Genomic DNA, 13,634 nt, shown 5'->3' with positions numbered 1-13,634 from the left:
TATTATCATGTTTTCTATGTATTTTGCGTAATTTTATGTACATCTACGTTGCACTTCCATGCATTGCATATCATTAATGATGGTATGGGTTACTACGAGTGTATTTTGCATGTATGAAGTTTGCATGGCTTGGATAAAGGGATTGGGAGGGGAGGAATTGGACCAATGATCGAAAGATATGTCTTGGGAGTATGCTAGAAGACAAAGAGCACTAAATAAGGCTCTGAATGGTGGTGATAGACCATGTCAAAGTTACCTTATATGTGATATGGCCTGGCCAAACAAGAAAAGACATTGTATTTTATGGTGAGTGCTCATTTCCTACATCCCTTATGTGTGGCACAACCACACCATGGGGTTTTGACGTAAAACTATTTTGTTTAAAATATCGGTTTCAGGTCAGATTTTTTATGGTTTTAAGTTCTTATTTCGTTTTTATGAGTTTTTTTATGTGGAGGATTCAACATTGGGTTAAAAACATTGTATTTTAGTGATTGTTGGTTTAAGTTTAGTAAATAATTGATATATTGTTATTGTTATATTTAATTTTGTTGGCCTGAAGAGCCTAAGTATCCACTAATAATGGAGATATATATTGTAAGAAAAAAAAGTTTAAGCTCAATTATAATTTCTTATTAAAAAATTTGGTTTAAAGTAGAAAACCAAAATAAAATGAATACGACTAGGGTTTATTATTGCAGGGAAAAATTGAATTACATTGAAGGAGGAAATAACTAAAATAGGAAAGCTATATATGGTTAACCTAGCTAAATGGTTAAATAAAAACTCAATAAAATAGCCCCTAGCATTCCCCACTCAATCTTACAATGTGACAACAATAAAAATTCAAAGTTTGTCACACAAGAAGCAAAAAAGAGAGGCCAATTGGGCTTTCGTGAAAATATTGGCAATCTGCAAGGCCAATGGAACATGTGGTATCGAGATGGTTCATAGATGTTGATGATGGTGACTGAAATAATAGTCAATCTCAATATGCTTTGTCGGCTCATGGAAAATAGAAATTCTTACAACATGTATCACACTCTTCTCACAATGTAGGGGTAGGTTGGAAAACATCAAAATCCATATTTGTGAGGAGCCAACATAACCAAACAATTGTACCATTGGTCACAACCATAGCTTAATACAGCTTAATAATACCGAGCCTTTGTAGAAAACCCAAGAAACATCATATTTCTTACTTTTCCATAAGACAAGTGAATCTCCAAGAAAAAATAAGGAAATCGATGGTGGACTTGCGATCATTAGGATCATTGTCCGAATCAGCATCAATATAGGCATACAACTGAAATATCCCAAAAATACGGTCCAAAAATTTCGTTTTAAATCATTAATAAAACCATAATTATCAAAATCATTCATTCAAAATCATAAGTCATCGTATCAAATCAGAGTATCATATTGAACACATATCAACATATCAGAGTGAAACATCCTAGGCTAAAAACATCTTGGTGTGTGCAATGCAGTCATCCCGAGCTCTTTTCTTTGCAACTGAAAGTACCTGAAACCAAAACTGAAAACCGTAAGCACGAAGCTTAGTGAGTTCCCCAACCTACCACATACCATACACATAAGCACATATACTCCCCCCCCCCTACGCTACATCGGGCCCTCCCGGCATCGGACAAATCTGGTATCAGGCCCCGTCTGGCATCGAGCCCCGCTCGGTATACAAATCTGTTTCTCTTAGGCCCCGTCTGTCTCTGGGCCCGCCCGCTATACACATACAACAATAACATATAATCATACTAGCACATAAAGAAAACATACTCTAAATGTATTTCCTGTCCTAAGGCCTCGCCTAACTTGGGCCCTGCCCCTGTCCTGCTATTGATGAGTCATGGAACCCCGTCCATACTCAGCTAGTGATGAGATACGGGACCTCGCCCACACTTACCTGCCTACCGGGCACATACAAATATCACACAGACAACAAGTATAATCTATCATGCAAACATTCCTCGGGCTTGCCCCGGCATCAGACCTTAGTCCAGAATAACATATAGATAAACCTTCCTTGGGCCCCGCCCGACATCGGACCGAAGTCCGGAAGCATATAAACATTCCTCGGGCTTACCCCGACATCGGATCGTAATCCGGAACATATAACATAACTGAGACCAAGGGCTAACCCCCGGGTCTTCCTATCATGCATAAACTAAATGGGTCGGCATTGTGGCCTTAGACCCATACAAACAAGAGGAAACTCACCTCGCGCTGCTGAAGTCCCGCGGATAATCCTTTGGCTGCTAACTGGCAATTCCCGAACTGCAGATCCTTCGGCTCCCCGAGCTATCAGTACTGGAATAACACTTAGTCAAAACCCAATAGTCCTTACTTGGGGTGAAATGACCGTTTCACCCCTGGCCCAACAAGATTCACAACCAAGGCCCAAAACTATCAATCCATAAATATCCATCAATGGCCCAATTTTCCAAATTGGGCCCAAACCCTTACATGGACCTTTCCCCACAGGCCAATTACTTTTCTAAACCAATGATTTTCCAATGGTCCAAAAGTCCAAGCCCATTGGGCCCAATCAAGGCCTAACTACATTGGGCCCACTAAGGCCCAATTCATCATTCAAGGCCCATTAGGGCAAGCCCAACCAGAAGTCCATTACTCTAAAATCCTTAGTCCATTATGAGCCCAAACCAAAAGACAAGTCCAATATCAAGCTAACCCACAATCAAAGAGTCCAAAACTTGCACAGGGGTTGCTCACGTCGTGAGGTCGTGGTTTCAGTCCAGGAACTTCCTCGAATACGTACTCACGTCGTGAGTCCAGATCTGACCAAAAATGAGCATTAAGCTCTTAATCCATTAAGCCTTAACATGGGACAGTTTATAGGGTCTTCCTTGACCCCCAAGGACCATAAAAATCGAAGCTTTTTAGTCACATATGTCTAATACATGACTTAAACACCAACTTGGGTCAAAATGGAGTAAAAATGTCCAAGACTCAAACTTGGAGTCCAAAACCATGACCAAAATCCAGATCTGAGACTTATAAGGCTTAAGATACCACCATGATCCATAAAGTTGCCAACTTTATGGATTCCATGCATTCTAACCAACATTACAAGCCATAAAATGCATTGAAACTTAGATATAGCAAACAAGGAAAGGAAAGGTTTGAGCTTGAGGACTTACAAAGGTCCAAAAGCTCCACAACTAGCTGATGATGAAGCCAAGAAGCTAACCAATGCACCACCAATGATCTTCTTCTCCTTAATGACCTTCAAAGCCTCCAAAATCTCTTGAATAACACCAAAATGACCAAGAACTTCAATGGGGGCTGAGATTAGGGTTTCCAGAGGTCTTGGGAGTGAAAGAGGCTGGGGAGAAGCAACCCTAATCATCTTATATCTTTAAATACCCGAAAATTAGGGTTTTGGAGCATCAGGCGCTCCTCACGTCGTGAGCCTTAAATGAACTTGGTCAACAAGTCAACGATCCCTCACCCGAACTACTCCAACTTCAAACGACCATAGCTTCTTCGTTTTAACTCCATTTTTGACGTTCTTTATATCCACAGAAAGGTGGCGAGAAGCTCTACACATCTATCAACTTATCCCCACCTCAAAACCTTCCGAACGAAAATCCAAAATTCATAAAGAACTCGAACTGCCACTTTACCGATATACCCCCTTGGCTCCACGACACAACCCAATTACCGGATCACCTCAATTACATTATCCGTACCTAAATGGGTCTAGATCTCTCTTTCCAAAGGCCCTAAGCCTTAAGATAACCCATCTTCAGGCCACAGTCCCGAATTAGGAAAGCGATTCAAAACAGGGCGTTACAACAACTCATAGAGAAGACATCAACAAGAGCAAAATGCTCTGAAACTGAGGGCCACAAAGATATCTTAAAAATACGAAGAGCAGTTCCCTGGTGAACAGTGGTAGGAGCAATGACAAATTGACTAACCACATGAACTACATGGGTCATGTCTGGTCGAGTGATTGTAAGGTAAACCAAACTCGCCATAATAGTGTGATACATACTCACATTTGATAAAAGAACGCCATCAGTCAAAGAATATCATATTATCATGCATTGGTTTCAAGAGGCATGCCAACGATCTAATTGTTAGAGAGACATGCACAATCAAACTGATAGCCCTTTTGAGATTAAGGAACCACAATACCCAAAAAATAACACAACAAATTAAAGTCTTTCATAGCAATACGGTGAGCCAAATCATGCTTTGAATACTCAATGTCATCACAATCATAACTCCATTAATGATAATAATCATGTCATCTGCACATAAAAATATGAGAATCCAACCTACACCCGTTCATGTACCAAACAATGTTGGAATCATAATTACTAACAAGAAAATCAACATAAGTAAATACCATAGATAATTTCTCAAACCAAGCATAATGGGCCCATCTAAGACCACATAGAGCTTTATAAAGCCAATACTTTACGACTAACAAGAAAATCAACATAAGTAAATACCATAGATAATTTCTCAAACCAAGCATAATGGGCCCATCTAAGACCACATAGAGCTTTATGAAGCCAATACTTTACGACTGGTAAGCAATACATATGGAAGAGCGCAAGGGGCTTATTTAAGACCATAAAAAGCTTTTATAAAGCTTTTTAGGACTTGTTGCGGTAGAAGTGTTCAGTTAAAATAGCTGTGAACTTTTGAAAACTGTAAAATCATATAAAATCTATATTTCATATTCGTTAAAAAAAGTCATCCAAGTTTCACAATTTTTTCTATGTTCATCACTTTGATATGCTATAACATGTTAAAATAGTCATAATAGGTTTTTTTTCTCAAAGTTCAATAGGTTAATGAGATTTTGACACTAAACTTTGATGTTAAAGTATTCCACTAAAGCCACTATTTAAAAAAAAAAAAAAATCAATTATAACCAATTAACTTTTATAGGATGTCATAGCAAGTCAAATCCATTGACACTGAAAAAATTGTCAAACTTTAGTGGCTTTTACTGACGAAAGAGAAATATAATAGATAAACCACAAAAAAATGGCCAAAATACAGTAGTTTTTATGTATTTCTTCCTATAATTAACTCCAAATTCCAAAAAATATAATAAAAACCCTAAATCTGATTCAATTTAAAGTTTGACCCAATAGGTTATTATAAGTTAACACTAACATAACATCATATCAATTTCTCAAGCAACAAAAGTATACCTACCAATTTGTCATACTAAATCTTCCAATCATAAACACATAATCTAAACAAACACATTTTCCATAATTTACAACATCCAGAGCTTCAACCTGCCATGGTAGAATAGTCAAAACTTCATGATGAAGACACAAATGGCAATCTATTAGTTTTATCACTTCACAAACGGAATCCCAGAAGGAACCCTTTTAGCAAACTCATCATACTCCACCCCAAAAAACTGTCTCAAAAAGAACTCCTCATATGGTATTCTTCTATGAAAAAAGTTCCATACAACTAATGAAAACCCAACAGTTGAAACAGGATTACACAGCATTATTTGAGTCCCAACTGACCAAATCAAGAATCCTGTGTACCCTGGATGACGAACAATGCTATAAACTCCATGAGTTACAAGTCTATGATGATCCTCATGATGTCTTTGAATTAAATGAGTGAAAGCTCTTCCAGCAGTTATGATTGCAAGTTTTCTTATGATTTCCCCAAAGATAACCATCAAAAGTCCTAAATTGCTTACCCACCAGTTTTCTTTTAGTTCAGGGAAAAAGTATAGTTCGAGTAAGTATTCAAGAACAGAAAAGATCATTGCAAAGATGTAGTGTTGGCTGATTAAGAGGGATTTAAGAGTTACATTGGATTTCCCATGAAATTTGATTGCTAAAAGGTATTCAGAGCCATGAAAGAAGAGTATTGCAAAGAACATTTGTGATAATTGTCTGGAGGCAGTGTGGCTGAATGTTTCTGTCATGTTTTACAGATTGATTAAGATTTAAGAGAGATTTTTGGAGAAGATTGAGGTTTAAGTCAACAAGGTGTAGGAATTTGATCGAGTAATAAGGTGAGTTTTACTTCAGACCTGAATAGGAAGAGCTGTCCAGAAGTTGAAATACAATTTGGGTATTCAGGTCAATCAGAAAGTGCTTCAAGGAGAACATTTCTGTAAACAATTAAAAGAGCATGATCATTTTCAAACAATAACAATCCAAGCAAAAAGATTCAATAAAAATATGAACACTCACTCACACCTACAAATGGAAATTGAGCTTGATAAAACAGGTTGAGGCCTTTATGATTTCGTTTTATACTATGAGATTACTTAGTTTGAATTCATTATCAGAAAAGCGTATACAGATTGAGAAGCAACGACTACTTAGGGGCGGAGGCTGAATTCAAGATTTATTTTTATGAACCCTAAACCACTAAAAACCCAAATTGACAAATTTAAACAGCGCTATTCACTATAAACCGTAGAAAAAACACCTGAATTAGACAAAAAGCGTCAACTTGGAAGAGAAAACAGGAGAGAAACGATGCCAACCAAACGCACAACTAAACCTCGTGTAGACTTGATTGTTGTGGTGATTAAAAATTATAAAGGAATGATAGCAAAACTTACACAAAAATAGGTCAACGTTGGTAGAGCAAAGAGAAGAGAACCGATTGGAAACTTGATCGCGCCGCCGCTGGCGACTGAGAGAGTACCGTCGCTGGGAGACTGCAGTAAGGTTGGATCTGGGGCTTGAGGTTGACCTGGCCCTGGGGACTATTGCAATTTTTCCAAATAATCAAATTTGTTTAAGTATCTAGGGGTGTTTGTCTTAGTTTTGAGAGGGCAAAAATACTTTTACGAAAAGATTAAAGGTAAAAGATGTTTGGCAAAAGACTTTTAAAAGCTACTTTTGGATTTTGGATAGAAGGAAAATCAACTTTTTGGAAAAGTCAGGAAAACCTGATTTTTTGCAACTTTTCTAAAAATGACTTTTGCCTCTGAAAAGCTAAGTCAAACACCCCTTAGTATGTTTAGAAAATGCATTATAAATGTTATAAAATAAACCATAAATCAAAATAATAACTTTTTCTTAATTTATTACTATTTGTTTTTTAATTAAATGTTTAAAATTATTAGAGTATATAGTCTATTTATTTATTTTTATTGATGACTCAAAAGATATTAAATAATCAATATACTTAACCTTCAGATATCATCAACTATATATATTATCATTTAGAGACCAATATTTCTTGGTCAATTCTAAACCCTAATTTCTTTATTTTTATTAATATGAATTATTTAAAACTAATAACTTTGATTCTAATTTATTAATTAATATATATATATATATATATATATATATATATATATACACACACATGCTTAAATATCTCTATATATTTATAAAATCGTTCTTAACTTGCGTGTTTGTTATGCAGTGAAACCATCACTTGAGTTGTCTAGTGATAAAAAAAAAGAAAAAAGTTTCGAACCTCAACAAGATTGTTAGATAACGGTGGTGACTAACATTCACGAGTGGTTTTTTTTTTTTGAGAAATTATTGGGCAACATAAATTGTCTGATTGCACCCCCATTAGCCCACACCACCAACGATTGTGATATTAACCTAATTCCTAAACAGATAAACCTTGAATGCCTTTATTGAGCACGAATTTTGATTCTAAATATGTTAGGGTGTGAAAACTTCATCAATGTTCCTTTTGGTGAAATAATTCTAAGTCCTTAAGTGACTGAGCACTTGGAAAAGTGATTGGGCACTTGGAGAAAGCTCTAGGACATTTGGAGAAAGTGTTAGGGTATTTGGAGAATGTGCTTAAGGCATCTGAATATGCTCAATATATGTCAAATGCGCTCCAGGCATCAAGAGATCATCCCCTATCATTAAATGCGCGATCTAGCTCCTCAATCGTGAATACACTCCCTAACTCTTGAATATGTTGCCTACCTTTGAATGTGTTGCTTAGCTTCAAGAATGCGCTCCATACCTATAAAGGTGTTTGCATTGCTCCGGAATGCGCTCCACCACCTGGAGAATATGATGATGGAGCTAAGAATGTGTTGTTGGGTCTTGAGAATATGCTCCTAGGGTGCATGGAAAATGTCCATGCACATTCCTCATGTTTGAAGATTCTAGAAGCAACAACATGACGTTATGTGATTGGATGATCCCATTTTAAGGGCATTTTATGATCGACTATAAATAGGGACACACATCTTCATCAACATTTATGATTATACGAGTGCTAGATATGTGCGTGTATGAGTGCATAGATTTCAAGAGAGCAATCATTGTGAGGTTGAGAACATATCATTTGGAGTAGTTTGTCCACAAGATAGATTCCTTTTTGTTTGATAACTCAATTGAGGTGCAACCTTTTGTAAGTGATTGTAATTGTTCTTAGAAGTTATTAAAATCCTTTTTCTCTTGTTCTCTCGTATATGTATGTTACTTTGACCGAACCACATAAAATATTGTGTTCAATTTTTCGTTTGCAGAATTCTTAGTTTACTTCTGCGTGTTTTACCAAAATTCATTTATCGTTTGTCTGAAGTTGATTAACGCTTTTGTTGATTCCCAACAAACTCTATTAGAGCTATAGTTGAAGATGAAAAACTTACAATCGACAAATTCGAAGTTCATGATTTCGAATTCTAGAGAATACAAATCAAAGACTATCTCTTCTAAAATAAATTAAATAAAACACTAAGTCGAAAGAAGCTTGAAGGGATGAAGCACGAGGACTGGGACTTATTAAATCATAGACACTTTGAGTGATAAGGTTATCCTTACCAAAAAAATGTAGCTTACAACATTGTCGATGTGAAGATTACCTACAATATGATAAATGTGTTGTCTAATATGTATGAAAAACCTTCATCAACGAATAAGGTTTTCTTGATTCGACAGTTGGTGAATCTGAAGATGAATGTGACATCCCCATTTTCACGGCCAGAAAAGACCGATTTTGTTTATGCTTTATAAAAATCAGAGTACTTCTTTTAATAAAAATCTTGCGGAATTTGTTCCCAGAAAAACATGATAAATACGTTATCAAAGCATTTCCGAAGAAATGTATTTTTATTCATTTTAAAACATTTGGGATGTCATCGTTAATACAGAAACATAAGCATAAACAGAACTTACATTCATTTACACTAGTGATCTACATCTCTTTTAAATCTCTCAGTGTAATGTAACTTCATATCGACACCTGTGATACAAATAAACTGAGTGGGTCAGGTTGGGAAACCTGGTGAGTACATAGGGTTTTCAACCCACAATAATATAATTATTATGTTTAAACATCAAACAATCAACCCAATTACCCATCCCCATTATCTTCTTTACTCTTAAGGATCTACCCTAAGAATCAATTATTCCTCCTTCATTCATTCCTAAGGATCATCCTAAGGAATCGGCACGAAGTCCATCGTTGTCAATGACACAGCTGTCAAGCACAGCTGCTAGTTCTATCACTTAGGCGCAGCTGCCAGAATTGTGACATTCTATGTGAGGCGCAACTACCAGTATTGTCCTTCGAGCACAGCTGCTAGGGTTATCTCGTTTATTGACAATATCGTTTTCGAGAGTCCACTCGCAATACATGTCAATGGGTTTTTAGAGTACACCGGTGAACACATCGTTCACAACACCTACAGGTTGCGAGCCTGCCAGTGTTCCACTGGACTGTCTAGAATAGTCTGCGGTTGTCATCCATACTCTGCTAGATGACGGGGCCATCATTTGGGAAAGGCTTCTCACACCGTCCACCTCTCACACTTACCTCGTGGTCTATAACAACTCTCAACTCATCATCCAACTCATATTCCATCTATTACATCTACCCATGTTTTACCCAACATATTCTCGTAGATATATATACAGTTTAAATCATTTAAAACATGTATAAAATCGTTCATCCAGCATAGATAGCAAGTATACAGATAATATGCACACATATCACGTAATTTATTTAAAATACTTCATATCTATGTGTAAGATGAAAGTAACTATGCACTCACGTGAAAAGGTGGTGAATCCGAACTCAGACAGCGCTTCGCTTCTTAAAAATAATTTCCTTCGACGAAACAACGGGTTTTATAGAAAACCGGGCTTTGCTTGGAGCAGTGTTTCCGAGCCGAAAAGCTCTTCTTCTCGGAGCCGTTGAGCACTCCGGGGCTTCCGCCTCATGCTAGGGAGGTTCCCTAGGCTTTTCGGGGGGTTTCGAGGCTAGAGAGAGGTTCTAGAGAGAGAGTAAAGAGAAGAAAGAATGGGAAAGGTGTGAAGAAAATGAGGGTGGGAGAGGTTCTATTTATAGGGTGAAAAATGGCTGAACTTGGTGCCACATGTCACCATCTAGTGGCAAGACTTGGGGAGAAAGCAATGGCCAAGATTGTGCCACATCACCCATTTTCGCACAGCACACTTCCGACTTCTAAAACCCGTAACTTTCACATACGACCTCCGTTTTTGACGTTATTTATATCCACACGTAGGTAAAAATAAGATCTACAACTTTCATTTTGACTCTGTCGGCTAATTCTCGACCAATCTTAAATTTAACAGTACGAGGAGATTATACTGTTAAATGTCCGCGTAAAATTCATAACTTCTACATACGGACTCCGTTTTCGTCTGTCTTTTTACCGTTGAGTTCCTATTAATGAGATATTCAATTCTCCTTTAGGTCGTGTAGGCCAAAAACCGCTCGATCTAAAATTCGAGTTTCGGGTCGTGCACTGTTATGCCAAATCTTAGAAAATTCATAACTTCCTCATACGAAGTCAGATTTGGGCGTACTTTTTTTGTATGTTCTCGGTTTAACGTTTTCTACGACTTTCGTTTAGATCGCTAAGGCTAAAAGTCGCTCTATCGTAAATTCACTATTTACGTCTCCCGGTGCCGTGTCGGTTCTGCCGTAAAACTTCGACGGGTCATAATTTCTTCGTTATAACTCGGATTTCGGCGTTCTTTATATGTACGGAAACCTTGAGACGTATTCTACAACTTGGTTAAGATTATTTATTCTAAATAATCTTTTGTCAAAAATTCGTTTTCGACCCCTATTATCTCTAAATTGACTAGCCCGGATCTACGGGCGTTACAATTATCTCCCCCTTAGGATGATTACGTCCCGGAATCATCAACGAAACAGGGCTCACATGATGACTCCATACGTTATCTCTTCATCCTAAGTCATAACTTTGATGTTTCTTCGAACGAGTATCTAACTCTTAGACTCCTTGACTACAGGCGGTGCTCGATCTTGCATCGGCTCTCTATCTTATGTTAGACTTCCAATCATGATCTTCATGTCACGATCTCGATCTTTATTGGAGACTCCTTATTTAACAAACTTGAGATAAGTTTCTTCCTTCGATTATCATAATAGACCGAAAGGTCATGTTCTAATAACCTCTCATCGTATGTTGCAATGCTTAGACTCAGGTCTTTTACAGTCAAATTCCGGAACAGACTATACCTTCCTTCATGTTCTTATCACATCTTAAAAGGTAGCATTTCTAGTTACAAGCAACTGTCGTGATACATGTACTGATCGCTTTGATTATCTTTCATTTCAATCTTCCGGCTTAAGTCAGATGCTACATCGAACTTGGTTCTCTGAACCTCGTAATATACTCATCATAGTCGGACTCGATTTGATATGAAAACTAGGGTCGGAATAACAATCATCTTCTTAGTCATTACCGAAACAATGGTAATGACATACATGAACAAAACGGAATCAACTACTAGCTTCTCGGTAACCTTGTGACTTTCCCTGATCCAAGCGTGAGTCATGTGCTTCCGGTAGTATATGCATCTACTACCTTTCACACCTACTCATACTCGTCCCAAGTATTGTCTCGCAGTCCCCAAGTCACCATACCAGAAAATCACATAACAGTTTAGCACACCAGATAACAAAACGAAGGCTTTATTATTTCTTGAAACTATTACATAGGTGTTCGAGTTCACCCTATACTATGCCTCTAACAGGTTACATTATACGATACTATCCCTTGGTTACTTCATAACTCGATCTTTGGATATTAAGCATTTACTCCTGAATCCTTGCATTGTTATCTGCTTCGTCAAGGATCATTTGAAATGCTCTCGCCTTTGGCTTTGGCGGCACATTTGGCTTTGTAGCCCCTTCTCTCTTTGGGCAGTCTTGCTTGAAGTGACCTTCCTCGTTACATGCGTAACATACCCTTTGTTGAATGTACACTCGTTGGCGTAATGCCCATGCTTTCCACACTTGAAACAAGTCACCTTTTCACCGCATGTTCCAGAGTGTTTCTTTTTGCACTTCTCGCACCATCTTGCTTCACTTCCTCTTCCTCCTCCAGACTTCAGGAATTTGGTCTCCTTGTTGGACCTTGAAGATCCTTCAAACTTCCTCTTCTCGCCAACTTCAACTTTCTCCAGACCCTTTTCCCTAATCTGAGTCTCAACATTCCTGGCTGCCCAGATGGCAACTTTCAAAGTGGTTGCTTGCTTGACCATTGGACCAAAGTCCGCTGGTAATCCATGGGCAAACTTGTTGACCTTGGAGAGCTCAGTTGGAACTAGGTAAGGAACAAGCCTCATCTTCTCCGTAAAACTTGCAGCATACTCAGTGACACTCATCCTTCCCTTCTTCAGATTTTGAAACTCATTGTTGATCTCTAGGAGATCCTGCTCAGAGCAGTACTGCATTTTCAGTTGCACCACAAAATCTTCCCAAGACATCTTGCTTGCTTCTCCCTTGGGCATCGTGTTAGCTAGTAGCTTCCACCAGCTCAGTACTCCAGACTTTAACAGAGGGATCGCGAGAGCGGTCTTCTGTTTGTTGCTACACTCGCAACTCTCAAACATTGTCTCCATCTCGGAGATCCAGTCCATAACTTCCACCGGTGTTGGGCTTCCAGAAAGACTTGGGGGTTTTGATGCCATGAAATCCTTGTACTTGCATCTACGTCCGTCATTTCCTCCATCCTGATTGTTTCGTCTAACTATCGGTGGGTCGGCTCGACCAACCGTCCCACTGTAGTTCCCTCCTTCTGACTACCCATCACTGAGCTAGGGCTGTTCAATAGGCACCGTAAGTTCCTCTCGATTTTGTTGAAGTAAACGCCTTGTTTCCTCCATCTGACGATCCAACATCATTTGGATCATCGCTTGTACTCCGGCCATGGTTATTGGCTCAGCAGCGGCTACCACAACCGGTATTTGCTCAATCACTGGGGGTTGGTTTCTGTTCCCATTAGCATTTCCGGCTCCACTGCGGGTTCTTGCCATTTTGATCTATACACCAAATAAGGTGAATCTAGATCTTTATTTAGGATAGTCGTTTAAATCGTCCTTATCACTTCGAAACGTTTACATGTTAGTTCTAATATCGTAGTCGTACGTTTAGAATCCTAAATACATAAGGTTTCCAGATCCGGTCGGCAACATACCATAGATCCGAACAAATAACAACATATGAGGCATAAATCATTTAGCACATAAAGCATATTAGGCATACTTTCCTAAATAAGCTAGTGCTCACATCTCACAATCATCGCTTAGCATTCTAAGTTTAAGTCTAGAAATAAATCCATATTCCTAGTTCGCTTAAAACAATGCTCTGATACCAACTGT

The 13,634-nt window shown here is 38.1% G+C and overlaps 1 protein-coding gene across 1 annotated transcript; it reads right to left on the bottom strand.

The window, feature by feature from the left end:
• Window positions 1-5,105: 5,105 nt before the first annotated feature.
• LOC145141338 (protein-S-isoprenylcysteine O-methyltransferase B-like) lies at window positions 5,106-6,771 on the bottom strand. The gene is made up of 3 exons (XM_079074625.1): window positions 6,608-6,771; window positions 6,068-6,148; window positions 5,106-5,952 (listed from the first exon to the last, which is right to left on the bottom strand). Exons 2-3 carry the CDS (start codon window positions 6,144-6,146, stop codon window positions 5,366-5,368), a joined length of 666 nt encoding a protein of 221 aa, XP_078930751.1. The 5' UTR covers window positions 6,147-6,148; window positions 6,608-6,771; the 3' UTR covers window positions 5,106-5,365.
• Window positions 6,772-13,634: the final 6,863 nt, after the last annotated feature.

Source organism: Lactuca virosa, chromosome 9, assembly GCF_052849685.1.
Source record: "Lactuca virosa cultivar CGN04683 chromosome 9, Lactuca_virosa_CGN04683_v6, whole genome shotgun sequence".
NCBI classification, from domain to species: domain Eukaryota; kingdom Viridiplantae; phylum Streptophyta; class Magnoliopsida; order Asterales; family Asteraceae; genus Lactuca; species Lactuca virosa.
The sequence above is the reverse complement of the archived record's forward strand: the minus strand, read 5'-3'. Positions and strand labels throughout refer to the sequence as shown.

Bases quoted from the DNA above. Each gene is read 5' to 3' on its own strand.
- LOC145141338 (XM_079074625.1), bottom strand. From the start codon at position 6,146: ATGTTCTCCTTGAAGCACTTTCTGATTGACCTGAATACCCAAATTGTA. The intron at 5,953-6,067 runs GTCTGAAGTAAA...AAAACATGACAG, and splicing joins GGACAGCTCTTCCTATTCAG to AAACATTCAGCCACACTGCC.